This window comes from Drosophila subpulchrella, unplaced genomic scaffold (assembly GCF_014743375.2).
Source record: "Drosophila subpulchrella strain 33 F10 #4 breed RU33 unplaced genomic scaffold, RU_Dsub_v1.1 Primary Assembly Seq354, whole genome shotgun sequence".
Lineage (NCBI taxonomy): Eukaryota > Metazoa > Arthropoda > Insecta > Diptera > Drosophilidae > Drosophila > Drosophila subpulchrella.
Window position 1 is genome coordinate 9,797,021 of NW_023665577.1, and position 27,986 is coordinate 9,825,006.

Consider the following 27,986-nt stretch of genomic DNA (forward strand, 5'->3'; position numbering starts at 1 on the left):
TTCAGTTATGTCAGTATTTTTTTGTTTGTTTATTGCACAATTACAATATACAGGTTCACTTTCATATAATTTATTACAACTAAAATTACTATGGTATAGAAAAAATATGTATGGGGGCTCTAATTCAGTTTATTCGTACTACTCGCTAGATTTTGGGGCGGGTCCGGGGGTTTGGGGGCTGGGTTTGAGTGGGTCTGGTTAGTGAAAACATAAACAACAGCGACGCTTGCACAGAGCCTGGAAAACTGCACGTGCAAAGGCTAAACTAAACTAGAGCTGTGGGTAATTTCATTTCATTTCATTTCATACGAACTCAGTGCGCCACGGCAAAGTTTCAAAGTCAACAGTTTTAACAGGTTCGCTTGGGAAAGCATAACAAGGTTTCATTTCATAGTTTTTCTCATTTTTTATGCGCTTTTCAATGGTGGCATTGTCGGGGGTTAAGGGCGCTCTTAAAGCTAACATAGTGACGATTATCTAATATGGTACATTCACTTTTTTTGTGTGGTTTCATTTTTTTTGCATAGGATTTTTTTATAAAAAAAATTACAGTATAAGAATTCGTTTTGAGCTTAACAAAAACGCAAGCTAACTAACCTAACCGATTGGATTCGAGCGCTACATCGATCGATCCATCAATATAATAAATATTTCACTTTCTCCTCACGTTTTGTGTATATGTGGCTTGGGGTAATCAAAGCGGTATAACTATTCCTAGATGCGTATAAAAATATTCATAAACATTCGTATAATTTTGCTCAAGTCTTAAGAATACAGTTGGTTTCAATATGAATTTGAAGGCATTGAACGCACAATGTGCGCGTTATTGTTTCAATTTTTGTTTTGGGTCGGGGCAAATTGTTTGGGGGCGGTTTGGTGGTTTGTATCTCTTAGTTGCTCTTATATGGTCATCAGTGGGGGTCAATTTGTACAACTGACTATGGGTTTAGTTAGGGCTAGGCGGCTTCTTGGCTAATCTAATTACAGTATAGGGCTTAGGTCTAGTGCATAGCTATGCGTAGATATATCATTTCTAGCATGGTTCTTGTCGTTCTCTCACGTTCACGTTCACGTTCTCTATAAGGCACAGATATTTGTTACATCAGTTGTTTATACACATAAATACTTTTTGCTTAGTGAAAATAAATACTACATTAATTACAAAAATTTACAGCGAAGATGGGGGGTTGTGGTGGAAGGGGCTACACCTCCACGCCGTAGTTGCGGTCCACCACGTAGTCGAAGCGCTGTTGCTCGGCATCGTTGGATGCGACTGGCTTAGCCTCAGGATTGGCAGCAGGAGTAGCTACAGGGGTGGCAGCAGGAGTAGCTACAGTAGTGGCCACGGGCGTAACTACAGGAGTGGCAGCAGGAGTAGCTACAGGATTGGCAGCAGGAGTAGCTACAGGATTGTCAGCAGGAGCGGGAGCAGGTGCTGGTACCTTGGGCACTGCCCCACTGGCGGCTCTATGGTGGTGCTCACTGAGATTCTTGTTTCGGTTGCTGCTGGCCACCAGCGCCGTGTTGATGGCGATCGCCGTCTCAGCTGAATTGTAGAACTCATCCTCGTCCTCTTCCTCCTCCTCCTCTTCCTCTTCGATGGGATTGGCTTCCGGCAAGGTAAATTCACTGGGCAACTCGGGTACCGACAGTCCCTTGCGTGTGAAGAAGGTGATCTTCTCCCTGTAAGCATTAACATTTAATACCGCTTCTTTATGGGTTATATCCAAATATGACTTACTTGAACGACACCAGATCGGGACAGCCCTTGGGCACCTTGGTTTTGCGCAGCTTGTGGATCTCTTTGGCGGTCTTCATCAACAGCTTCTGCAGTTGGCGCTCCTCTGGACATTTGGCAGGATCGGCGCGAGCCACCAGGCGCTGGAACTCCTCATTCTCAATGGCCCAGGCGGCCACCAAGGGATCCTTGTTCTCGCAGGCCTTCTGCAAACTGTTAGATAATCAAGCAATTAATAAATGGTACTTTAAAGTGGGGCTTAAATTTAACTTACACTTCTTTGAGGTTCTGCAGCTTGGCAATTTGATCATTGAGGAAATAGAGCTTGCTGTGCTGGGCCTGCAGATCCAGCTCCAAGTCCAAACTGGTGCGGGGTATGTGAGTATGATGCAGTTCTGAAAAAATAAATTAAATCAATTGGGAAATTGAAATATTTAATAGTAGGTTTTATAGTCTTAAGTTACATGATATTCTGTAGTAAGTTTTTATATTTATATAATAATATATCCTGCACTTACTTGTGACTGACTTGGGCGCCTTGGTGTGGAAGCGCAGGGATCGTCGCTCGGCGGCACCTCGTTGGAAAGTGTGGGGCGCCAGGCCGCAGTGCATCGCGGAGTCGGAGTCGCTGCGATTGAGTCGGCAGTTGTAGCGATTCTTGCTAACTGCCGCTGATGGCGTGAAGGTCTGGGATCGCTTCACCGGCCTGTCGTCCAACAGCTGCGATTGCCCACGAGATTTCTCGGGTAGGAAGGCGCGCTCAGTGTTGGTCTCCTTGTCGGCGAACTCCTGCTTCATGTTTTGGAGGTAAGCGTCCAGCATGCCGCTTGCTGTTGGTAAAATTAAAGAGGTATTTAATAAAATATCAAGAAATCTATAAATCTTTTGAACTTACAGTTCATTAGGCCAACATCGCTAATCAGCTGCTTGTCATCCAACTCCTCCTCTTCATCTTCATCATCATCGTCGCTGCACTCTGGCTCATTCAGCGGTCCCAGCTCCAGCAATTCAGCGGCTATTTGCTCCTGAAGCTCCATGCAAGGTGCCTGGTTTCTGGTCAGTGTGGACGTCTGGGAGGAGGTAATGGTGGACTCATCCGAAGACTCCTCCCGGTTGTTGCCACTGGCTGGTGCATTGCTGGCGGCAACGGCAGCTGCTGCTGCGGCGGCACTGGTGGAGGGAATGTCCAGGGATTCAAAGCTGGGAATGAACTTGGAGCTCAGCACGTTGTACCACTTCAATGTGGAATCCTCTGGGTTAAACTCGGCCATGCTGATCTGCACAGTGCCCTGGAATACGAAAAACCTCACGTTAGTTATACCCAAATAAAAAGTTAGGTAAGGATACTTACAATAATCTCCTCCTTTTGGCCAGTCATGGTGACCACGGTCACCTGCAGGCTCTTGGTGAGCAGCTTGTCCAGCGTGATGGGCACGGCGAATGTGTCATTGAAGACAGGCTTCTGGAAATCGCCCAGGGCCTTCGTCCTGATGGAGGTCAGCGAATTCGGCAGCAACGCAGCACGTAGATACCTGTTAAGTAAACAAGTATGAGTATGCAAATCTCAGATAGCCATAACGTTTCTATACTTACACCTGCGAGTTGTCTGCCGAAGCAGTCCAAAGGGCCAGAAGATTGTTGGCCCGCTCCAGGGACACAACAAGTACTCCTTCCTGCTTCAGATACTTCAAACCAATCTGAACCTGTGCCAATTCCTTACGCGGCAAATGAGCACGCGATGCCTCAAAGACGCCCGAATCGCCGGCCACCGATTCATTGCTAACCGCCGCCGAAACGGATCGAGTATTGGAGGTGGAGGAGGATCGGCTGAGCATCTCCTGCGGCAGATCCAGCAGCGAGGGCTTCTCCGAAATGGGGGAGAGAGGAGCAGCGGCCAGGTTGAGCGGGGTGCCCATGTTCAGCTTTTGCAGCTTGGCCTCTAGCATCATGCAGTCGAGCACAGTGGAGTCCAGGTCGTAGGGACGTGCTCTCACCCCGGAAACCGGAACTGGGGGCGGGGCTGCGTAGGCGGGAGGGGCGGGCAGAGCATTGGCATAGGTGGGCTCCTCCTTAAGGACCTGTGGCGTCTGATCCGCTCCCGGATTATACTTCATCGGTGAGGCGGGCGGCGTTTCCATGGACAGGCTGCTTCTAGGCGATAGCGTGACCTCTGAGGATTGCTGCTGCTGCTGTTGCTGCAGGACAGGATGGACGGGATGCAGGCGCTGCTGCTGGTGCTGTTGGAACAATCTCTGCGAACGACGCCTCAGATCGACCACGTCAATGGGCGAGTCCACGGCAAAGGGATCGATGTATATGTCGGTGAAACTCAGGGCACTCTTGCTGCTGGCCGTGGACAGGGAGCCCAGACTGCTGCCACTGCTGATGGAGAAGGTGCTCTCCGAGGAGAAGGACTTGAGTCGCTCCTCGAGCAGCTTGGTGGACTTGAGGGCCTCCTGCAGCTTGTCCAGCAGCAGCTGCTTCTCCTCGTGGAAGCGCAGCCGGTTGGCCACACATGTGTTGTTCGCTTCATAGGCCTCCTTGAGGTCCTCCTCCAGCTTGTGGCGCGTCTGCTGGATCACCCGCTTCTCCTCCTCGCTGCGCGACTTGACCGAAATGCTGTTCAGGTCGTTGAGCAGCTTCTCCTTCTCCTGGATGAGCAGAATGCGATCCTTGTCCGACTCCAGCTGGCCGGGCTCAATGCGCTCCACATGATCGGCCAGCTGTTGCTGCAGCTTCTTGATGTGCTTTCGCCACTCGGCGTACTGCAACTTGGTCTTGGCCATCTCGGCGAAACGAGCTCCTCCATTCAGGTTGTCCCCCGATGATCCACACAGATCCGTCTGACTGGCCACACACACTCGGTCGAACGGCGAGGCCAGGTCGGAGTTCTCCTCGCTGATCTGCTGGCGACTCAGCTCGTTCTTGATCTGCACCAGACTGCGCATCAGCTCCTCGCGCACCTTCTCGCCGGAGACCAGCGACTTGTGCACCTTGAGCATCTCCTCGCGAATCGCCTGAACCTCGGCGATGTCGTAGCATCCGTTCTCACGGGCATTGATCTTCTCGCCCACCGAATACAGCGTGTTCATGCCGCGCTCCGTGTAGGATATATCATTGGTAATGTGGGTCAGCTCCTGCTTTAGCTGATGGACTCGTTCCCTGGCCAACATCAGGTCGGCCCTCAGCAGTTCCGGATCGTGCCGGCTCATCGAGCTGGAGGAAGAGCACACTAGAAAGAAAAAACAGAGGGTTTTATTCAACTGCATGTAAGGGGAGACTGAGTTTTCAGAATAATAGCACTCCTTTGTAGATGTATGCCTTGTTTTTCTATATTTATAGAAAATGTTTATTTTGATTATTACCTGGGAAAAATAAGCTTTAAGCAATAAGATCTAACCAGACTTGTTAGGTAATATGGAAAAATAGAGTATATAAGAATAGTCAGTAAAACCAAGACCAATAAAATATGATTCCTTGGCGATTACTTGGGGGTGCTATTAATTTGACCTTATATAGATAAAAACCTATTAGATACTTACGACTGCTTCTACTGGCTGCCAGTTTCAGATGGTTATACTCCTCCTGGGCCCAAAGAAGTCGCTGCTGCTTCACATCGAACATCTCCCGCTTATTCTCCAACTGATCCTGTGCCGCCGACAGATAGTCACTCAGCATCTGCTCCTGGACACTCTTCCACTCCTGGCGGGGATCCTCCAGCTGGGTGCTCTGCGCCAGGTGATTGATGTAGTAGGGCCCAATGTTAGGATCATAGGACTCCTCCCAGCCCATGGGCAACTCATCGCCCACACAGTCCTCAAAGGTCTGTGGCTTTGTGTAGCTGTAAAGATACAGTAAATGGAAAGATAAATTATTAATGGGTTCTATAAGATATAACAAGATATATAGCTACTAAGAAATGAAAGTTAAAGTCTTAAATATTTTTATAAAAAAAAGTCCCCAAAGATGTATCTCGAAGCTTTCCCACGCCAGTTAGTGCTTGGAATTCGATAAGATTAGACGGCATTTCCTGTGTGCATTTTGGGTAAAAGTGGGCAAATGTCTCCGGCGGTTGAGAGTGTCGCAGAAATACCAATTTTTACCGCAGCCATGCGGCGGAATGTCTGCGATCTGTTTGTTGTTGCCAAATGCGAAATACCTCTAATCTTATCGATGCCATATTCTTCGCATAGTGCGGCTGGTTGAAAAAGCAAAACAAAAACAGCGGAAAAAAGAAGGCCCAAAGCCGAAAACCCCAACTGATGACGATGACAAGACGACGTCGTCTTCCTTCTGTTTGTTTGCGAAACTCAATTTCAATATCAGGCAACAGCATTTTCGCATTCCAACGATAATTGCTAATCGCCATGGATTGATTGCTGAAACATACGCACAGTCAGCCTGTCTATATGTGATGTGTCCCCTCAATTGCGTATATAAATGGTATTTTTGTTTTTCATTAAGGCCTCGGCAAACTGTTAATTAATCATTGCTTTGGAATTCGCACAGCCATTAAAGAAGCTCCCGGCGAATGTATACAGATAATAAAATCTGCGCCATATGCGATAGATAGCCAGGGGGGCAGTGCGTTTCGGTGTTGTAAATCGTTTTATGGCATGCAGTTCAACGAACGATATACGCTGATGATGATTGAAGATCACATATATGCTGGTGTATATAAAACTATAAACCATTTAATTGCACAACCACATATCATCAAAATATCACTTATTTTCTATTGATTAAAAGTCAACGTCCTTGTCATTGTTTACTGCGTACTTAGAACTAGAATATAAGTAAAAACAATATTACGTATACGCACTGAATGACTGTAATCAATGATATCAATTTGAGTCATTAGTTTGAATCAGCTGTCAAAATATAACAAATAGTTATTTATGGCTGGGCTAATATTACGGTTTCGAAACGCACTGTGGCCATCGTATATATTAAATATGTTTACAGATACCCAGATTGCAGTTGGCCGTCTGTTGATTCGGTTGGCATTTTCTAAGAATATCTGGCCACGAGGCTTTCGCCTGCTGTTTGCCTTTTTAGACATATTTTTCGGCTCGGCTGTTTTATTTGGAATCGAATGTTGACGCAGCCATTGAAAATAAAATTAGCGCAGCTGGGACTAACAATCGATTTTGTTTATGATTGACTGGAATACCGCGATATCCAAACAAAAACAAACTGAAAACGAATGCTGACTAAGATGGATTTTCTATTGCAAATACCTGACTTTGAATTTCGAAGTGCAAAAAGCATTCGATCATAAATTAGGCGAGATAGTAGCTTCTATTTCAAGTTTAAACAGTTTGTTAATCTGCGGTTATATTTGTTATGGTTTATAGAACAAACATTTAAAAAATCCCCATATAACCAAGTGATTATTTTATGACGTCCGAGGAACCCAGTGAATTAAATTGACTTTCAAAATACTCTAATAGCTAAATGTTTCAAGGTTTTTCTTTATCATAACTAGATCTTTAACTAGATGTCACGTTTCATTAAGAATGTGTGACAGAATACCTACAATCAACCTTAGACCAAGCATAAATTGCTTATTTCCTGTTAATTAACCATTCTTTATTGCCCCTTTTAAGGGTATACTTTTTATAGGTGAAACTCTCGTGTGAACGTGCACTTGGACAGGGACTCCCATTAATATTAAAGAGTCATTGGCGATAGCTTATTGGTTGATATAGTATACACATCTATGCAGGCCTGTATATTTATTGCAGTTGATTGAATTAAACGCACGCCTTTAATAAACGGAACAAGGTTCATCCACTTTGCACTCGAAGCACAAAAGCAAAACAAAAGAAAAGTGACACAAAAACACAGTGAATAGTGGGTAGAAAAAAATAAAAACTATAGATACGATACCAAACATGAATAAATAAAGTGATACTGATACACTGATACACAAATGCAGCCGGAGACATGTGCCAGTCGCTCTATAGAGACGACGGGTCCAAAGCTCCACATTTGACACACAAACCAAACCAAACCGATCTCACGATCGCCGAAGACAATCGCCAGCGTAAAAAATACATGACTTTGACTTGGCGACGTTGATTTTTGATGTCGTCGTGGATTGTGGACCCGTCGATGTCAACAACACAGGGGTTTCATAATTATAAATCAACAACAGTTTTGTATTTATTTTTTAGACAACTTTTGGTTTTTTTTTTGCCGTTTGTAAGCCAAGTTAAGCAAATGGCACCGTTTGCCATCTTGCATTACCAACGGGCTTTGTTTATTTCTAAGGAAATTTGTTGGATAAATAGAAGAAACAGTTATTAGAAAAATATTTGTATTTAAAATACATAAGTTTTCCATGTTCTTTGATATTTTTATTTCCATCTTTTATTGGGTTCCTATATCTCTATCATTATTTCCAAGGAAACTGGTTGATACATAAGAGGCAATTATTAGAAATAGAAAATTATCTAAGATAAGTTTTCTATTTTCTTAGATACCTATATATCTATCTTTTATAGGGTTCCTTTAAATTTTCTGTGATCTTTGATATTTTTCCACCTATCTTTTATTGGCTTCCTGTCTCTCTCAACACCTTATATAATTAGATCTTATGGTCTTAGTTCTGAAATGCAAATCCCCCTGCATCAGATAAAATTACTGGCTTTCCAAAGGAAAGACCATTCATTGGGAGACATAAAATTCCCCGAACCTTTGAGAACGGCTTACCCTGTCATTTAATCAGAAGCTCCCCTTTCAGCGGACAGGTGTCAAGTGCGGCTGTGAGTGAGTGGCAATTAAATTCGGTAAACGGCTGCCGTTTTATACGGGCCTTTAATTAACTCAATAAGAAAATCGTATGCAAATTTTGATGGGCTTTCCATTAGTGCTTGACCTCAGAGACATCATCGATGTCTCGATGATACAACCACCACAACGACCAGAGCCCGAGCCAAAACCAAGACCACCTCCCCGTAAATCGAACGGAAAAAAATCAATGAAAAGCGAGGCGAGTGGGCGTGGCACAGGTTACCAAGTAATAGGGCTTCATTGGCACTTTTGCAGATGCTGGCAAAAAAAAAGGGGGAAAAAAAGAGGAAGGCAGTCAGTCAGTCGGGCTAACGAGCGACTAACGACTTGTTGGCCTTTTAGCAGTTAACTCAAAAATGACTCCAGCCCACATTAAACGTAACGTTTGGTTTCTGATATGCATGTGTGGCATGTACAAACAGTTTGGGTCAAAATTTGAGCACTCCGATAGATGATTTATTAGAAATGGCACCACTGAACATGAATCTTCAAATCAAAAATTAAAAAAACCAATATTTACTGTATCATGAAAAAATTAGAAATGGTTGTGTTGATAAATATAGAAGTTGGGATGTGTATATTTTAAAAATACTAATATAGTATATACAAATAAAATACTTATATTTAGTTGTATAAAATTATTGAAGTAATATTATTTCACATCATTTATGATTAAAACTCTTGAGAAAATACTTGACAAGATGTTCGGTTTGAAAAAAATACATATTTTCTTGGCCGCTCCTGTGGGCGCTCCAAGAAACGTGTCCGCCGAAAGAGCGGACCAGAAATCTGCATAAATTAAATTATATTGTAAACAAAATATTTATGGAGCGGCGACGCAGCGTCGACCAAGCGCTGTAATAAATTCGCGCTTAAAAAAAAAAATAAAATAAGTCGATGGGGTGGGGGAAAAATGAGGAAAAACAAGTTTCAGACCAAAAATATTTCAGCATGAATTTCGTTGTCACAATACGAGTGAAACATGGGCATGGCATGGCGCAGTCGAGGGGTAAATAAAAATAAAAAATAAAATAAAATAAAAACTACAACGAAGACGATGGTTATGGCGAGTGGCCAGCAAAGTTGTCATTAGGCAGCACTTAAGTTAACTGCACACAGACACAGCATGCACACATCAACCATATTATTTAACTGTTCACGTCGAGTTTTATGCTAATTCCCGGCCATAACCAGTAAGAAATGGTCTACGGAGTCGACCATTTGATGACCAATAAACAGCAAATCAAAAATGTTTCATTAGGGGATTTTTTTTGCCTAATAAAGTGCTCAGAAATTTCAGTACTATATAGTTGGTCAATTACTTTAATCTGTAAAACTTTTAATGGTACTTCTGGTGCTTTAAGCTTATAAACCTGCAGTTCTTATCTCAGCTTGGCATACTAATTCTATCTATTCTGCTTTAAGCTATCTTAAGTATGCATATTATCTACAAAACATTTCATTCCATTTACTTTAATCTTTAATGACGGAAATAATGATCTAGCCCCTTAACCCATTAATATTTTCTTCTTAATAGCTTTGAATCTTATCTCTGGCTCTTAAGTTCGCAATCCAAGTTCCGTATTAAAGTTCTTCAACCATGGATCGTAAGTTGACATTCCTATCTAGACGATCCAATCGGAAAACCCCCGTCAATTTAAATTCTTTTTCAAATTGATTCCTTTAAAAATAGGTTTTAATGAATTCACTCGGGGAGAATCTCACAAATTAACCGGCCATTCATTGCGAGCCAGCGAGATCATTTAGCAATTCAAATCGAGGCCTGCGTCAATCAAGTCGGTCTATGGTATAAATGATCATGTCCGAAATAAGCATAATATTAGGCAGACGAACCACAAAAATAACACAAAAAAATAGGCCCAGCTCGACTTTGACCACTTCGCAAGCGAGTCACGTAGCTTCGCAGTCGGATTTACTCTATTTCAATTATTTCGCTTTGGCGGAACTGAGACATCGAACACGCAAGTGGGGCCGCAAGTGTTCCGGTTTATATTCGAGCTCAAAGTGGTTTGGGAAATTAATGTCAAGTTGATGTATGCAAGAATCATATAATCTCCACGTTATAACCCAATTTGATCGGACTGGCCGGGCACTGAGTGGAGCGGGCCAAACATCACCTTGACATACCTATCTCAGAAATACTATACGGCTTTTATTATGGGTTATGCTTTGAGGAATGAGGAACCAACACCCCCCGCTGCTGGCGATTGTGAAATAGTTTTACTGCCCCGGGGCTACAGTGCGTTTCAGAACGATAGGGCCATAAAAAGCTGTTTGTGATTCAGCGAAAGATAATACACATTCAAAGGTCGATTGAAGTACTAATCGAATAAATCAGTTGGCGTAGGTCACTTTAAAAAGCACTTATCGTTGGAAATTTATGGAAAGTTTTTATTACAAAAGATGAATCTGTGATTACTAATGAGTAAGGTAATACACTTTATTGAACAACGCCAGTAATCGAGTTCCGTCGATTAATGAACGCAGCAATTATCGAGATGATTTCATTATCGAAGGTCAGTTATCTAATGAAGGAAGTATCTGATCCCCAAACAAGCTATATTTAAAATAAAATTATTCTGATCTGATGAAGGGAAATGGTATAAGGTTTTGTGACTATAAATGGGTGTGTCAGATGGTATATCTCTAGAATTTAAATTCTAATCTTTTTCAAGACTACACCCCTTTTCATTATATAAAACTAAAACTCAAGATATAAACTGGTTACCGCATTAAGTTTAGGGGACCAGAACTATTTATAGTGTAAGGTACACACAGCAAATCAAAACTCATGATCGCTATCTGGCAGATGCTTCAGACAAGATTCATTGTGGAAAACAATGTTTAATTATAATCGCTCACATTATTTGCTGTAAAATTATTTGCCCTGCTTCTGGCGGTGATGTTGGCTGGTTTCCATTATCTGTCAGCGTCGAGCGTTGACAAATATTTTCGAGCTTAATCAAATTACGCTATAAAGGTCGTACGTCGTTTTATCTTATCGCTATGTGTTCGTTGTCGTTTTTGCTTTTGCTGTTGCTGTGCGTTGCCTCCTTTTCATTTAACCAGAGATTCCAAGAGCTGTTCGACTTGTGCAGAGAAAAGTGGCGTATATTAGCTGCATTTCCTGTTCGCATCTTGTCTATCTCACACTTCCACTTCCTTCCGGCGCGATAAAAAGCGGAAACCACTTTAATGTCCGTCCCCAAACTGGTGTGAAGCTTATCAAATGCATTTTTATGACCCCTCTCTATGCATTTTTTTGAATATATTTTTAGGCCCCAACCCACAGATAAACAAAAAACCATAGAGAAAAAGTCAATGAACTGCGCATGCGTTGAGCCAAGATAAGACGAAGGTTTTTCTTTTTTTTTGGGGACGGCCTATCTAGGAAAGTGTTTTACAATCTGACCAATGGGATGCACGGATTTCGGGGCTTTTTCAACCCACTCTGCTCGGCAAGTGGGTGTCAATTACGGACTTGGGACTTCGGTATCTAGACACCTTAGAGACCCAGACCTCGCGGCCCCATTCTTCGGATTCGAGTAACGTGGGCCGATCTGCCCATTAGTCACACCGAAAAAACATGACGGCCTAGAACCCAGAACAACTTATCCATCTTCAAAGCTTCCCAAAAAAAAAATCGCTTGGTTCGCTTTTGGTTTGGTTCAGCTCTTCGACGTCTTTCACATTTCGAAATCACAAAATGTCTGCCATAAATTCCAAAGTGAACAATTGAAATAAATTTTTGCGCCATGAGCACGCCGACTGCATACAAATGAACTATTAAAAAATTCATAGAATTTATACATGGACATAAACAAACAGACAAAACCCAGTAAATGTATGCAAAGAGCGCCCACTTGGCCGCTCATGGCAAAATCCAAAATCCGAAGCCAAAGCAAAATAAACTTAAATTGAAATTTATGATTTTTAATGACCTGTTGACGGGCGTTTGCTTTTGCTTTTGCCTCTGTGATTGTGCGAGAGGTCCGTATTCTATTTGCAGCCACTGTAATTGCCGAAATTCTAAAGCTAAATGGCAAAAACAAAATTCAATGAATTTTTAAACCATATTTTTATCGGGACCTAACTGTTATATGCCTAAAAATCTATTTTCGTATTATCTATAAAATCAACTGAAAAATAGGCCTGTTATCGCAATCAAATTTCCCTATCAGAATTTAAAAATTCTTTCTTTTCAATTATGTAGATTAAACTTTTCCACTCAGGTGTACTTATTGACCTCATATGAAAAGATTAAATCACTTATCAAATACCTCCTGTTATCAAAAATTGAATGGTGAATCACATTTCAGTGAATGAAAAATGTTAATAACAAAATCAGGCGATTGTTTGGTTTGGCTTTCAATCAACTAAATTACCTAATGCATTAAAGAGAAATAGAAAAATATTTTTGTGAATCTATTTTGTAACACTTTCGGTGTGAAAGTGTAATTTCAATTTTTGTGTGGCTTTTGGGAAATATGCAAACGGTATTCAATACGTCAACAAAAATTCTTGGTATGCGCATTATAAAAGATTTAAATACGACACGACAAGTCGGAAACATTTCTTTCGCCCACATGGAACATGCCAAAATGTTTTCTACCGATCCTAACTTATATATTCACAAAAATTCCTACTAATTTTGAGTGTGTGTTGGAAACCTTGGCACCGTCAAGAACAAATACAAAGTTTGTTTTGCTTTGGTTTTCGGCTTTTGCATTTTTCTTTTTTTTTTGTTTTTGGTAAACTTTTCAGACTTCAAAGTGTCCACCTGTGCATTTTTCTTGGGCTGACATTAGTCGGTTCCGGGAATCGCTGAAGTAGATGCATGGCCAAGAACCCCAAGATGGAGATACTTTGGAGCCCCTTTGTTTTTATTCTCTTTTCTTTATTTTTTTTTTGTTTTGAAGACGAATGCAACTGCAAAGTTAAGTTGAAGTTTGCTTGGCTAATAGCCGTAAGCCATCTCGTGTTTGTTATTTTTTATGTGTGAGTAGTAGTTGTTGGCCCCTCGATCGTGGTTGTACACTCTGTCATTAACAAAACAACTGTTGCGACCTTCACATACCAGAGCAACCAAGCGACTGTGCGCCAAGCGAGGCGAGATCGCATATGTCTGTATCCCATATATATAAATTACAGCTTGGTTCAGCATAATAGAATAGGTGTTCGATATTTAGGTATATGTCGGAAGATAGTTCCAATTATCCGTAAGGTTTAAGAAAATAGTATAGTTTTTTTTGGATATTAGATATCTGATCTCAAAAATAACCTAATTCAATTATAAATCTTTGGGATGAGACTAGTAATAGATGCCTTATGTCATATACCTTTTTGAATAGCATTTTTACTATTATTTTGAATACCACTGTATTATACAGATCGTACACATATACATATCGAATATATTGAAATAATAAGGCGAAAAATCCGACTGCAAAACGTGAATGCGAACGCGAACGCAAAACGCAAGCTGAACGACGTCAAAGTCTCCGCCTCGAAATTATATTCGCCCGATCGTCATACTCGTGGGTATCGTATCTGATAGAATTTAGCCCGCAATAATGCAGCGGAGCTGGGGAAGTTCCCTTCCTTTCCCCCATACCCATTCCCATTTCATTTCATTCCATTCCGTACGATACCATGCCATTCCATTGTGTTGGGGCCCCGCATTCCAGACATGGGGTCGTGTGTGTGCGAATTGAACCCAGAATACTGGGAATATATGCATAAGCACATGCACTTACTTACATATCTGGATCTGGGATGGAATGGATTGGAGTGGGTTGGGATATGGGGGGTTTTGATGGGAATTTCGTACATTTCCATGGTAAAAATGGTAATGCCTTGCACCCTTTAATTGTGAGAGCGAAGTCAACAAAGGAATAAGCTTGTCAAGATCAAGTAAAAATGTAGCATTTCATTTTATGGATTAGCATGAATACTCCATAACTGCAGTCTAGGGGGTTATATATTCCTTTGATGGAATTCGTTCCATAGCTTCGGCTTGAGAATCTTAAGAATTTCCTGAGAAAACTTCCTATACTTAATGTCAAGATCAATAAACTTGCATTAAGTCTTAAAGTTTAATTATAATAATTCATTTTTATAGATCATAACAATATTAAATTTTTATGGATCAGAACAATATAACATTTTTATAGATAAACATACATGCATATACATTAAAATAGGGCAAGACACTTCTTTCCCAAAAAAAAAGATCGTATTTTGGCAGACACTTTGGCGATTCACAAATACATAGGATATTCTTTATGAGATTTCTAAAACAAATTCAAACATTTCCGTGGAAAAATTCAAAAAGCATAAGAAGACTTGCCAAGATCAACAAATGTACCTCCTGACGAGAACTTGTATGGATTAACTCGAGAGAATTTCATAATTAATTATAGACAAATGGGTTAAAAAAGAGCCTCTTTAGATTTTAACCTACGAATCCAATTTGCTTTTCGCAGACATTTTGGCAATTTTTTGGTCAAATAAATATGTACATTGTACATATTTTTATAGATAGGTATATTTCCCCGGTAGACAGTTTGGCAATTCACGTCATGGCCAAAATTATTTGAAATATTTATTCATTATTTCTTCTCGCTTTTGTTTTCGCTTTACATGCCATTCGGCAGCAGCAACATGAAAATACTTTTCAACGTTGTCTACAAATAATAATAATGAGCCGAATGAAAGCTGGGCCGAAAGAGATGGAATGCGCAAAAATGCCGCATGTCAAATGGGCCAATTAACATTTCTGTTATTTGCCGTATTTATTTTTGTTGCCTTCTTTTTTTATACCATCGTATTTCGCCTTTTGTTTTATAAATAAATATACTTTTGTTTAAGATTCTTTTTGTTTCTCTGTTGTCGTCGAGTGGGTCTGGTCGTTATTGTTGGAGTATGCAAAAATGTAGCCAAATTTGTTGTTCGCTGTTATTTTTGACGCCGGGCCATTAAATAAATTATGTATGCACCCCACCCTTCATCTTCCTAGCGTCTCGCCTCTTCATATTTCTCCTTAATGTGCCATAACAATAATTTCTATATAAATCCGTTCGAAACAAAACGAAACCAAAATTCCACGATATCTTTTTCTGGCATTTTCGGATCAGTACGGTTTGTTTGTTTATCTCTCGGCACATATGTAGATATTCACATGGTAGGTCCAATTCCGATTTTGATGGCAAAAGAACTTGAAAGATTTCCAATTTTATGGTAAGCGCTCGTGGCATACCATGGAATTTTAGTCCGTCTGTTGTTGCCTTTGGACGCGGCTGGCCATAACCGATTGGCTTTTATTGATTAAAGAATTTTTCGTATTATTTTGTTTTGTGGGTCGTTTTGCGGTTTTGCGTTCTAATGTTGCTGTGCACAAAAATATGGCGGTCAGGGTCGGTTCATAAAGATTGGAAAACATAGTTGGCTGTTCTAAAAGTTAGCATAGTATTTTGTTCAGGACTAGTTTTTCATATCTTTCAGATACTTTTTGAAGAGTTTGATACTTAAAATAAAATTTGGATTGTTACTATATTTTAGGAAAATGATCTATATAGAGGCTAATTTTGGTAATATTTCATTAATTTTATTATTTTTAATTGAATTAACAAGACAAAACATTTTAAGTTTTAGTAGTTTTTTGCCTTACAACCAGGATACCGTAAGTAAAAACACTTTTTACAGCTGCCAACAAGTTTTGGTTATCTTTCAGATACATTTGCATAATGTTATTAAAAGATACTTATCGAATTCTGGGGCGTGTTTCAAGTCCAATAAGGAAAAACACGAAAAAATGCGGTATGTGTATGTATGTATTATTAGCGGTTGGCTGTTGGCATTATATAAGCCAATTTAGATATTCTTGTTGTTCTTGGCAGCGACAAAATACAAATCGTACAAAATATTTATTAGCGGCAGCAGATGCGCAACTGCGTAAGTGTGTGTGTGTGTATCTAGGAATGCGTGTATGTGATCATTTACTGCGAGGCAAACAAATAAACAAACATGCATAAATAACTCGTTGCAGTTGCAATGGTTGTTGTTGTTGCTGTTGCTGTTTGCTGCGATGTTGTTGTTGCTGTTGCCTCCAGCAAAGCGAGAGAAAGAGATAGGCAGATAGAGTGAGAGAGAGACAGATCTTACTGAGAGCGAGCGAGATGGCTGCGGCTCAGGAATGCGGTTTTGACAAGTTCTTCTAAAATTGTACGGGCAACTTTGCTATTTACGCTATGAAACAACAACAATAGCAACAACAACACAGCGAGAGAGCAACAGCAATGTGTGCGAAGGAGCACGGAAAGCAGAACATGAAAAAATACCAACAACACAAGATGGTTGTTGCGATCGCTGGGAGCGAGAGAGGGACAGAAAGAGAGCTGGGGGCAACAACTAGCAACAACAACCACAGATGCAGCAATAACAACATTACACTCCAAAAAAAAATGTAACAGGCAATTACAAAAACAAAAGAAGTATTTACCACGGATTTTGATATTTTCCATTTTGGGTATTCTAATAAAATTGATAGTACAAACATTTTTGAGAAGAGTAGTAGTAGAACGCGGGTTCTTACATTGAAAAATGTTTATTTTGAAAATAGAAATAAATCAAATTAAATAAAAACATAATTATATTCCATATTGATATTACAGGTATGCATGTACATATTTTTTTTTAAATTCATCCCTCAAGATTAACCAAAAAACAAAACAAGAAAATTTGAACAATTTTCCTTTAATATTTTAAACAATACTTTTAATTAATAAGTTTACAAATTACAAAAAATATATATAATAATTATATTTTGCTTAAATATGAATATGAATTGCCAATTTTGCTCAGTGCACATACAGCAAGAGCGGCAACAAACTATGCAGCAATGTCGTCGTCGCAGTTGCAGTTGCAGTCGCAGTCGCTAGTTGAACGAACGATCGAAATGGGCGGGGGGCGGACGAGGGGGCGTTGGGTTGGTGGGTTGTTGGGTTGTTGGCTATGGGTTGGGGTTGTTGGGAATGCCAGAAGAGTGCGGCAATGTAAATGCATTTTGTGCTTGGAAATAGGCTGACGACGACAACAACAACAGCTACAACAGCAACAACAGCAACTGCAGCGATAGTTGTTGCTGTTGGAAAATATTTCAAAGTTGCTGTGAACTCACAACAGCGGCAGCGGCACCAATTGAATGCAATTTGCTTGTGTTTGTGTGTTTGAGTGTGCATGCATTTATTAAAGCAATGCGCGCATTGCCTTAAATGCCAAAGCTACTACGAATGTATGTATCAAAGCATTACATGCGTACACTGAAAGAAATGCAATCAAATCCAATCAAATTATTCAATATTTGTAGCTATCTGAAATATGATTACCATATTAAAACATACCCAAATAATTATAGTTTATTTATTTAAATATTTTGCAAGTACTTGTAAACTATAGCTATACCATTTATAATCAATACTGAGACCTTTTTAATATTTTTCCATTTCATATTATTAAAATCTCACAGATACATCTGCGTTTCTTTCGGTGCACGTATGTATCTATGTAAGCAACGCCCTGCTTTTTGTATTTGGCAAACATTCCATTCCGTGTGTTGTTGCTGTTGCTGTTGCAGCCAGGCCGCGCAACATGCAGCCCATAAAAATGTTCTTATTTATGTACATATTTTGCCGGGCCAGGCGATGCAAGATGCAATCGCCGAGATGCAAGTTGCATGTTGCGAGAGCAGGAGGCAAAGTCAGTTGCTTTGACATGAATGTCAGCTTTGCGCATTTAAGCAGTTTAATCAACATTTTTTTAAGCCTCTCTCTCTCTTGCTCTGCAGCGACTTAAATTGCGCTATCCCGCTTTTTTGAGCCGGTTTTTGTTGGCCAGGCCATATCCCATATATCCCATGTGCAATGTGCATCCTATGTGCCACCAGTACTTGCAACAGAGTATCTCGCCAACTAGAGATGGGCGTGTGACAAAGATACTCTCGTATCTCGTATATTTCCACAAGCAGCTGGAACACAAAATTAAAAAAAAAATCGGATTTGCGAAAATAAAAAAAAATACACTTTTTTCGCGCACATTCCTTCGAGCGGCGTCAGAATGCGATTGCATATCGGAAAGCTCTTTCGCCCTGACCCACAAACCAATAAATTCCAGCTTAAATATCCCAAGAATGCGCCGAGTCGAACAAAAAGAATCGGGCAAACGAGCGAATGAATTATGCGCTGTGGTAAACATTTTGACAGCGAACGCAGCACACACAAAACACACAAAAAAAAACCAAAAGATACTTCGCAAAAGATACAGCCAGACATACAGATACAGATACATTTTTAAGTGGCATCCCAGGAATGCCGATATACAGCTAAAGTCCACATATGGCCAACGCGACCTCTCTTTCCCACCAACACGCTCCCGTTCTGCCTGCCTTATCACTTCATTAGGCCATAAATTCGACAACAAAACGAAATTCCACAGTTGAACGAACAGCAGCAAACAACTTGAACACCTACGAGATACACAGTTACCGATTCAGATACATTCCACAGCCACGGCCACACAGCCCCCCACCCCTCCATGTTAATTATGCTCCTCCTGCAGTCGCTGCATCTCGCATCGCATCCGAAAGATACAAAAAAAAAAAAAAAGGAAAAGAAATGTGAGGAAAAACGAAACAGAAAGAGCAGAAACAAGGTAGCCGGGGCCACTTCAACACTACGAAGTTCATATACTCTAACAAAGTGATCTTGTATTTATTACAAATCCATTAAGATCATTCCAAGTTTGTTGTTTCATCAGATCAAATCTGGTTGTACTGAAGAATTCGCGTTTTGTTAATTTGTTCTATACTGAAGAATTCACTTCGTTTTTTCGGTGATATCGTAAATAACCCCAGCCTAAGGGTATCCAAGTAAAAGACGAATACAAAACAACGCGTGCGCCTGCGCAGAAGCCATCAGCTTCATCATCGCATAGCCCCCCGCAGATTCATCTGCATCTCCTCCCTTTTGGGGCAGACTTTAAGAATATGTTATGCGCACTCAAATGGCATTCGGAAAGTGCTACTGAAAAATAATACAAAAGTTTTGTTCGTGCAGTCAACAAAAGGGCCAGAGAGTTGGGGATGGAGTTTAAATCCCCGTCTTAAGACCGGGGCTCCTATGGAATGCCTGCCACTCGGTTTATGGGGCTGTGTAAGTGTGTGTGTGTGTGCTTTGTACACTGGATTTCTGGTTAGCCCATAAAGTATTTAGTCATGGCAGCTCTTGGAACAGCTGATTACAGCAACTGGCATTGTCCACACCGAGCGTGTCCAGTGCCTGATTAGGGCAATTAATTGCCAGCGATTAAATCAATAAAGAGAGATGTGTACCCTCCTCCAGACCATGGCTTTTCATGGGAAAGTGTTTTCGAATAGCAGATTAAAGATTAACATCTTATGAAAAACCCCTCTTCAGGGGTATCTACTGTACCGAGAACAGCTGCAATATATGAGAAGCTGAAGTTAAATAAAAACACATGCTCAGGGCCTGGAATAAATTCCTGGTTTGTCCTTGGTCAGGCCATTTCTTGTTTTTAAATGCATTTTTTTTTTAAAGAAATATTAAAACTCCAGGCATTAACCGGGGATTTTTGTGGAGGGACAATATCAAATATATTTAGCACCGCTTTAGTGCAATATTTAGTGCACTTTTAAATGCAAAGGGCGCTTAAATTCTTAAATCTTAAGCTGTAATTAGACATTCCACACCGTAACCTGCTACAAATAACAGGAATACTTAAAAACAATTACTCGAAACACAAAAAAACGTATCTCACTGCAATTTATCTTGAGTGTGCACATTCCTGGGCTTGTATTTTAATTTCGTTGCGTTTCATTTCACTTGCTTTATTATTTTTCATAGCCGCATGCACTGATACTCGTACATGGAGGAAAATTGCTACCTTTGCACAGATTCAGATTTTTCGTACGGACTACGGAATACTTGTGTACATACATACACATCACGATCAGTCAAGAGCCAGCTCAGCATATGGCAAAAATCCGGCCAGACGACGACGATCGGATCGGCATGCAGACGAGTGCAGAAACAAAATTAGCGAATAAAAACAAAAACCGACACATAAAAACAAAAAAACAACTTTAAAAAAAATAAAAATAAGCGAAATGCCTGCGGATCGCGCGTGCAGGCAGCCAGCTCGAAATCCAAAGCCAAAGCCATAGCCACAGCCACAGCCACAGCCAAATCCAAATCGGAATCCCAATTTCGAGCCACAACCTCGGCCAGTAATAACCAGACCAATGAGCCACCAGAATCGCGGCCCTATCCACGTCTCCTCGACAAAAAAAAACCCAAAGCCAAAAAAAAATAAAACTGAAAAACTGAAAAATCGCCAACAATCACCGGGCGTAGAGTAACTTAATTTTCTGCTCACGTCTGCAGTTTCTGTAAGTGAAAAATTGTTCAGCTGCGCGAATGACAGCTGAATTATTATAAATCGATATGCTGGCCACTTGGAGATTCACGAGGAAAAAAATGGCTAAAAATGGGGGCTAGTCCGAGTCAGAGTCACAATCACAGGGCCTAAGGTGCGATACACCGTGAGAATAATCAAGTGATTTGGGCAGAGAGTTCGAGGAACAGGGCTGATAGGTAACCTAATGAGAGATTAAACTTAGAGTTAGTGTAAGACATGATGAATTTTGATTTTTGGGTAGTGAACTAGTCAAAAAATTCGTGTACTATTAGTGAAACCTTTATTTATGACTGTATATATACAGCTCGTAATAAGATAAGATATTAGATATCAGATCCATAGATCTTGCTAGATTTCTCATAAATACATATTCCATATTAAAAGATGTTGTAGTGAACTGGTAAAAAATTCGTGCTTCCTAATATGGTTCTCGATGGGTTTTCTAATAATATTTGTTGTAAAACCTTTAGTAACGACTGTATATACACAACTCGTAATAAAATAACATATTATCCATATAAGATCCATAGATATTGCTATTTCTTGCTAGATATCTTGTAAATACATTTTATATATTAAAATATGTTGTAGTGAACTGGTATAGAAAATTTGAGCTTTTTTACAAAATGTATTACTATTTAATGATAATATGGAACTCGATGGTTTTTCTAATAATAGTTCTTGTATAATAAAAAGTTTTGGTTAACTTTTTAAAATAAAGTTTCGTACTGGATTTCTGCCTGCAAAAGGCGAACCCTTGGCTTGTTTCCCCCGGCCATACCCTGCTACCCTCTTAATTAGCACATGTTGAAAAGGAAATCATTATGCTTGATAAAAATCACAAGTGTTGATTGCTGAAGAACGTCGCCGCTGACATGCAACAAGTGCGAGACAGGAAAAGTCGTTGCAGATCCGTCGTTGTCGTTGTAGTTGTAGTTGTTGCTGGAAGTTGTTGTCGTTGGCTGGAAGTTGTTGCCACTTTTTAGATGGCAGTTGGTGGCAAGTTGCTGCGGCAGCAGCGTCTTTGGTGGAAAAATGGGCAAAACATGCGGTGCGAGGAGCGACTAAAGTTCGCCTATGTATCTGTCAGATACATAATGTACCCATGTGCCTATCTTTGGCCAGCGAGTGTCGCTGTTGCAGTTGCAGTTTGCAGTCGCTGTTGCTGCAGCTCGCAAGTGCAAAAGAAAATATTTTTTAACGCTTTGGGCCGCGCATACAGCAAACTAGAAAATGTTGCTGCTGGCAAAGCCGCGCGTTGCATTCATGCGCGTAATCAAATTGTAATCACGGCTTCGACTTCGACTGCAGCAGGGAGCAGCAGCAGCAGCAGCAGCAGCAGTCGCAACAGCAACAACTGCAGCAGCAACACTGCAATACCAGCAACAACAATTTCTTCCCTGTTGTTGCTGTTGTTAAGTGGAAATACTTGTTGCACAAATGCAATCCATGCTGCTGCTGTTGCCGCTGCTGTGTATCTGCATCTGTTGGCCGCGTACAGTGGCCATTGCCTAAGTGCAACTGCTGTTTTATTACAAATTCGAAATGACACCATATGTGCACCACATAAAACTAGACCATAGTTTATAATTCCATTGTGTGCATCCTTTTTAAATCATAAGATACTTTTATTCAATTAAAAAATCCGTCGGATGAATAATTGAAATTTAAAATATATCAAAAATAATTAATAAGTTAAGAATTTTATTCCAATTTATTTAATGGTTTATTTAAAAACAAAGTTGTCTTGATTTAATAAATTAACTGTTGTTATATTAAGGCAACCTAGCAATTTTATATTTCTTCACATTGACTGGCAATCTTTTGACATTGTTTGTGTGGCAATTATCACTGTAGGTGCAGCAGCAAACGGCAATTGCATCTGCATTCTTTCCACTTTTCTTGCTGCCGCTGTTGTTGCTGCATTGCCTTGTGCAATTTATTAAATGAAAAATGCCGTTTTGCAGCTTTCCAAGTTGCTATACATGTACAGGCCAGCGCATATAAGTAGATATGTATACATTTATATATATGTATATATATAGATAGGCACATATCTAAATACATACTCGTACATGTGCTGGCATCTTTCGCTGCAAAAGCCAAATTGAATTTTATGCAAATTTTTAGCTCGTTTTGACTCGGATAGAAATCGCCACATCTAATGCATAATGCCTGGCAGCACACGCATGCACGCCTCTCCCCAACCCAATGCTATTTTTTCTTCTTTTTTCCAGCTCTTGTTTCGATCGCCTGATTTGCGTTCTTTATGCAATTGGTCGATCCAACGATCCAGCGATCCATCGAGCCAACCGCTCGATTGTCCGCTCTCGAATTAAAATGCCACAGGTGGAATTAGAACGCTACAATCTGGTTGAGAATGGAGTACACGGAAAGAAATGCAGTTTGCTGTGCTCTAAAATCGAATTAGTTTGGCCTGTTAAACTAAAGAGTTTAAACCCCATAGAAGTCTTACGAATATCATTCCCATTTTAAAAATATTTACTTTGAAATTAAAACAATATGTTTTTAGGAAAGGGTCCTGTTTCGAAACCCATATATGTGATATTATACAATTCTTTATTACAGATGCAGATACTCCAAGTACAGCCCCATAGTAGACTTAAGAATATCACTCCCACTTTAAAAATATTTATTTTGATATTAACCCAATATGTTTTTAGAAAAGGGTCCTCGTTTGACATATTAGACTTAAGAATATCACTCCCACTTTAAAAATATTTATTTTGATATTAACCCAATATGTTTTTAGAAAAGGGTACTCGTTTGAAACCCATACATATTTAGATAATTCTTTGTGAAACATTTTTTTAAAATTTTTCATCTTCAAATCATTTTTTTTTCGGTGCTCTTATTTCTTTTTTATTATAATTTTTGTGCTACCGATCGGATGCAGATACTCCAAGTACAGCCCCCGCCGCTGGCGCCACTTTGTCCGACTTATGACAGCGATCGTTAGCCGCTTTCGCTAGGCCTTTTTGGCGGCGATTTGAGTTTATGTAAAACAAACTAGTTCGAGTCACTATCTCAACTGGTAGCCAACCGTTTTGGTAGCTATTTTATACTTTGTATTTTTCCATGTGCTTTTTTATTTTATTTTGTTTTTTTTTTACTTCTATGAATAGATCGAAAAACTGTCACCAAACACGTTTTGTGTCTAAAAACGCACACAAAAAATATTCCACTGTGTCGCCGCCTCGTTTGTGGCTAAACAATTGGCCAAAAATATGAGAAAATGAAGAAGAAGACGGCGGCGGCGAAAAAATGCCAAATCGCATGGCCAAGTCAAGTCGTTGTTAACTTTTGTTTATCCAAAAAAAAAAAAAAAAACAAAAGAGAGGCCAAAGCAACGAAAATCACAAAAAATACCGCCCATTGAAATGCTGTACAAACAAGTGAAACATTTATTAAGACAAATACGCTGTGCATTGGAAATTCCATGGGATTTGTCATGAATTTCGGAATAAATAACTTAAAACATTCATCGGATCAATGGGGTTTTACAAGCTATGAGTGTTTAAAATCTATGTCTAGCTCATTAAAACAGAACATTTCAGTTCGGAAAACATTTTTGTTTAATTTTAGAAAACCTCAGAGAATATGGGCTAAGCAATTATCGGTACAATTTCAAGGGTATCGATAATTCGACCTTGCATACTCGAATTGGAATAGATATTTATTTTTTCTGTGATTTCTGTTGGCTGTGCTCGAAACGTGGCGAGGCCTTTAAAGGCCGCCCGAGGCCTGGCTCGCTTCGCTTTATTGTAGAAATTTATTTATGGTTTATTGGAATTTTTGCGCGCTACCGGCAGCAATTTTTAAAATTCAATAGCAACGCGTGTTGGATCGATCGATGGACAGCCAAAGAAGTGGCGAAAAAGCGTAAATAATTATGGTTGAAATACCAACAAAGGGTGTAAAACTTATAATATTGGGTAAAATATTCAATATATAACAAAAACTAATGATTTAAATTAAGATGCCATTAAGTTAAGAATTAATAAATTAATGTAATATTAATAATTATATGATTCCTTCAGTATTTTGTAAAAGAACTACATCACTCTTATTTTAAATGGGACAAATGGGTTATAACGACGCAATTAAGGCCCCGAAAATCCTTCAGATTTAAGATGTCTATAACCCTGAAATCTGAACGCACATAGATCGTTTCTTTGTGTGCCCACTGGCAGACATTCCTACGACATGTGTGCATATATAATCTACTTGATGCATAACCCTAGCAAATGCGCAGATGTTTCGTTTCATTTTCAAAGGCGAGCGGATCGGGGACGTACGAAGAGAAATGCTGAAATTCCACAACGCTTAATTCAGTGAAACATTTTCAACAATGTCCATGCAATTTGAAACAAACAAAGGGAATGTTTGTGTTAATTGAAAGCGTGAAGCGCACACAGCCTCAAACGAACTGAAACAATAAGGCAAACAAAGATGGAAATGCACAGGAAGAAAAATTGATGCGATTTGATGATCAGTTTTGATGATTTTACAGATCATCTAGGGGCGAAATCCAGAAAAAAAATAAAACAAAAACCATATTTGATATAATATCTATCTACTTTTTCTCTCTGTGAGAATCGAAAGATTGAACTGAGCGAGAGGGCGAAGAATTTTGGAAATCAATTATTTCGAAACTGCAAAAATTCCTACGTACATTTTGCAATTGTTTATGGCCAGAGCGAGCGACAGAGATGGAGAGTGTGGGGGGGCAGAGGGCGATGGAGCGAGTGCGAGCGAGAGGCAAGACAAAAAATGTGAGCGAACGGCAAACTAAAATGTATCTATGAGATACATGGCCTGATCGCAGCTCTCTCGCTCGCTCTCCACTATCTCTCTCTCTCCCTCTCCCTCTCGCACTCATTACGTATGAGTTTGTTGGTTTTGTTTTCCTTTTTTTTGCAGATCATTCGCCGAGCTTTATTTAACTTTTGCTCTCTCGTTTTCCTGTCTTTTTTTTCTCGTCTTTTTGCCTTTACAATTCATTTTTTGTTTGTTGCCACTCTCAGTTCAGTTCAGTTATATTTGGAGTCTTAATCATCGAATCGGAATGTTTACTCCAAGTTTTTTCCCCGTTCCGTTTTGTTTTGCCTGTTGCCGTTGCCTTGTTTAAAATATGTAATTTATTTCGCTGCTGCCTCTTGCCTGTTTTTTTTTTATTGTTATTTTTTGTTTCTTTTTGCCCCCACCGATCGCATTCCTTTACAAACACACACTCGCACACACACACGACACACAGCTGCAGCACGCACCTTTTCTTTCCGGTTCAAGAGCGCTTCGGAATCGGAATTTGTATGGGTTTTTTCAGCTTGTTTGCCCAAGCTTCCTGAATCGGCGAGCTGCCGCTCTCTCACCTGGGTTTTATATTTTTTTTAAGCAAAAAAAAACAATATTTTAAGAATAAACTAAATAAATACTTTAGTCCTTTGATTGGAAGGTGTTTGGAACCCCTCTAGGCGCACTCTTATTAGCCAATGATGTTCTTATCTTAAGGTCTTTATACTTTTTGGGAGTAAATAATATAATAATATATATATAAATATACGAAAGCTATCTGACTACAAACAATAATTTTTTTATAAAGATAATATACTAAGTATAATATAAGTACCATGTAAATAAGAATGTTGGAACTCTAGAAAAGTTAATGTACATGTTATTAAATTCTTAAAAATATTGCCACTTACTGCACTTTGTCTCACAGATTCTTGGAGATTAAATAAATAAATAATCAAAGTTGTTTCTATTGAGATTTTTTTTAGTAATTAGCTAAATCTTAATCTGTAATTGGTACTTAGATTTTATAAACGGTCTAAAAACTAAACTTCAAATAGGATTTTTTGTACTATTAGATTGATCAGGAATGAAATTTCCAAACCCTCTATTGGAACTGTGTTTTTTTAATTCTTATATTATTTTTTCTGGAACTGTGTTTTCCCTATTTAGAATTCATTATTTTTTTCGTAACACTTACCAATCTCTGGGATCCAGCCAGGTGGTCTTCTTGTTGATGTGGTCTATGTAGTAGGTCTTGCCATCGAAATCCTTGGCAATATCCCAGCCATCGGGAAGTGGAAAATCGCTGTGGTGTTGTTGTTGCTGATGATGATGATGGTGTTGTTGTTGCTGCTGCTGCTGCTGTTGCGCGTGTTGTTGTTGCTGCTGCTGCTGCTGGTGGGGTCGCAGGTGGTGGGGATGCAGGTGGTGCTGCGATTGCGAAGCGGTTTGTTGCAGATTCGGCATTTTGGTACGTTTCTTTTTCTCTCTGTGTACTTGGGAGTCTGAGAAAACTTTTGTTTTACTTTTCAGCCGTCGCGTCGCGGGTTTTTTCTTTCTTTTTTTATTTTTGCTATCTACTTCAGCTTCTTTTTTCGGGGGGTTTCTCTTTGCGCTGTTTACATTAGCAAAGACATTTCATTCCGTTTCTTTTGCTCCGGCGATAATGGAGACACACTCACACACTGGCACACCACAGACACACACACACACACACGAGCGCAGGGAGAGAGCGGAGAGCGCGGGCGCTCTCAATTATTTATTTATTTTTTTCGTAACTGCATTCCATTCCAGCACAAGCACACGCACATAGAGAGAGATAGAGATGGATACAAGCATACACGATCACTGCTCACATTTGCTGCTGCTGCCTCTTCTTTCCATTTCTCGCTGCAATCGTTTGGCTCCTTTTATTTTTGTTTTCGCCCAATTGAAACTAATTAACGAGGAATTAAACTCCCCTTTTGCCCTATTAGTCGGTCACAACGATAACCCGATTTTTTGGTTCAGAAAAAAATATGTGCCTCGGTTCCGGAATATCTGGGAGCAGCGAGTAGCGCGCTTGATAACCGTCCGATTTGAGTTTGGAATTTGTTTTGGCTGATCTAGAGGTGGCGCAGTG

General features: G+C 40.0%; 1 protein-coding gene across 1 annotated transcript; it reads right to left on the minus strand.

Annotated features, from left to right (window-relative positions):
- Window positions 1–15: 15 nt before the first annotated feature.
- Window positions 16–27,947, minus strand: LOC119559964 (protein kibra). The gene is made up of 9 exons (XM_037873197.1): window positions 27,063–27,947; window positions 5,281–5,579; window positions 3,332–4,970; window positions 3,090–3,270; window positions 2,634–3,027; window positions 2,257–2,568; window positions 2,013–2,133; window positions 1,742–1,951; window positions 16–1,683 (listed from the first exon to the last, which is right to left on the minus strand). The coding sequence occupies exons 1-9, from the start codon at window positions 27,329–27,331 to the stop codon at window positions 1,203–1,205; spliced, it is 3,906 nt and encodes a 1,301-aa protein (XP_037729125.1). The 5' UTR covers window positions 27,332–27,947; the 3' UTR covers window positions 16–1,202.
- Between the last annotated feature and the right edge of the window lie 39 nt (window positions 27,948–27,986).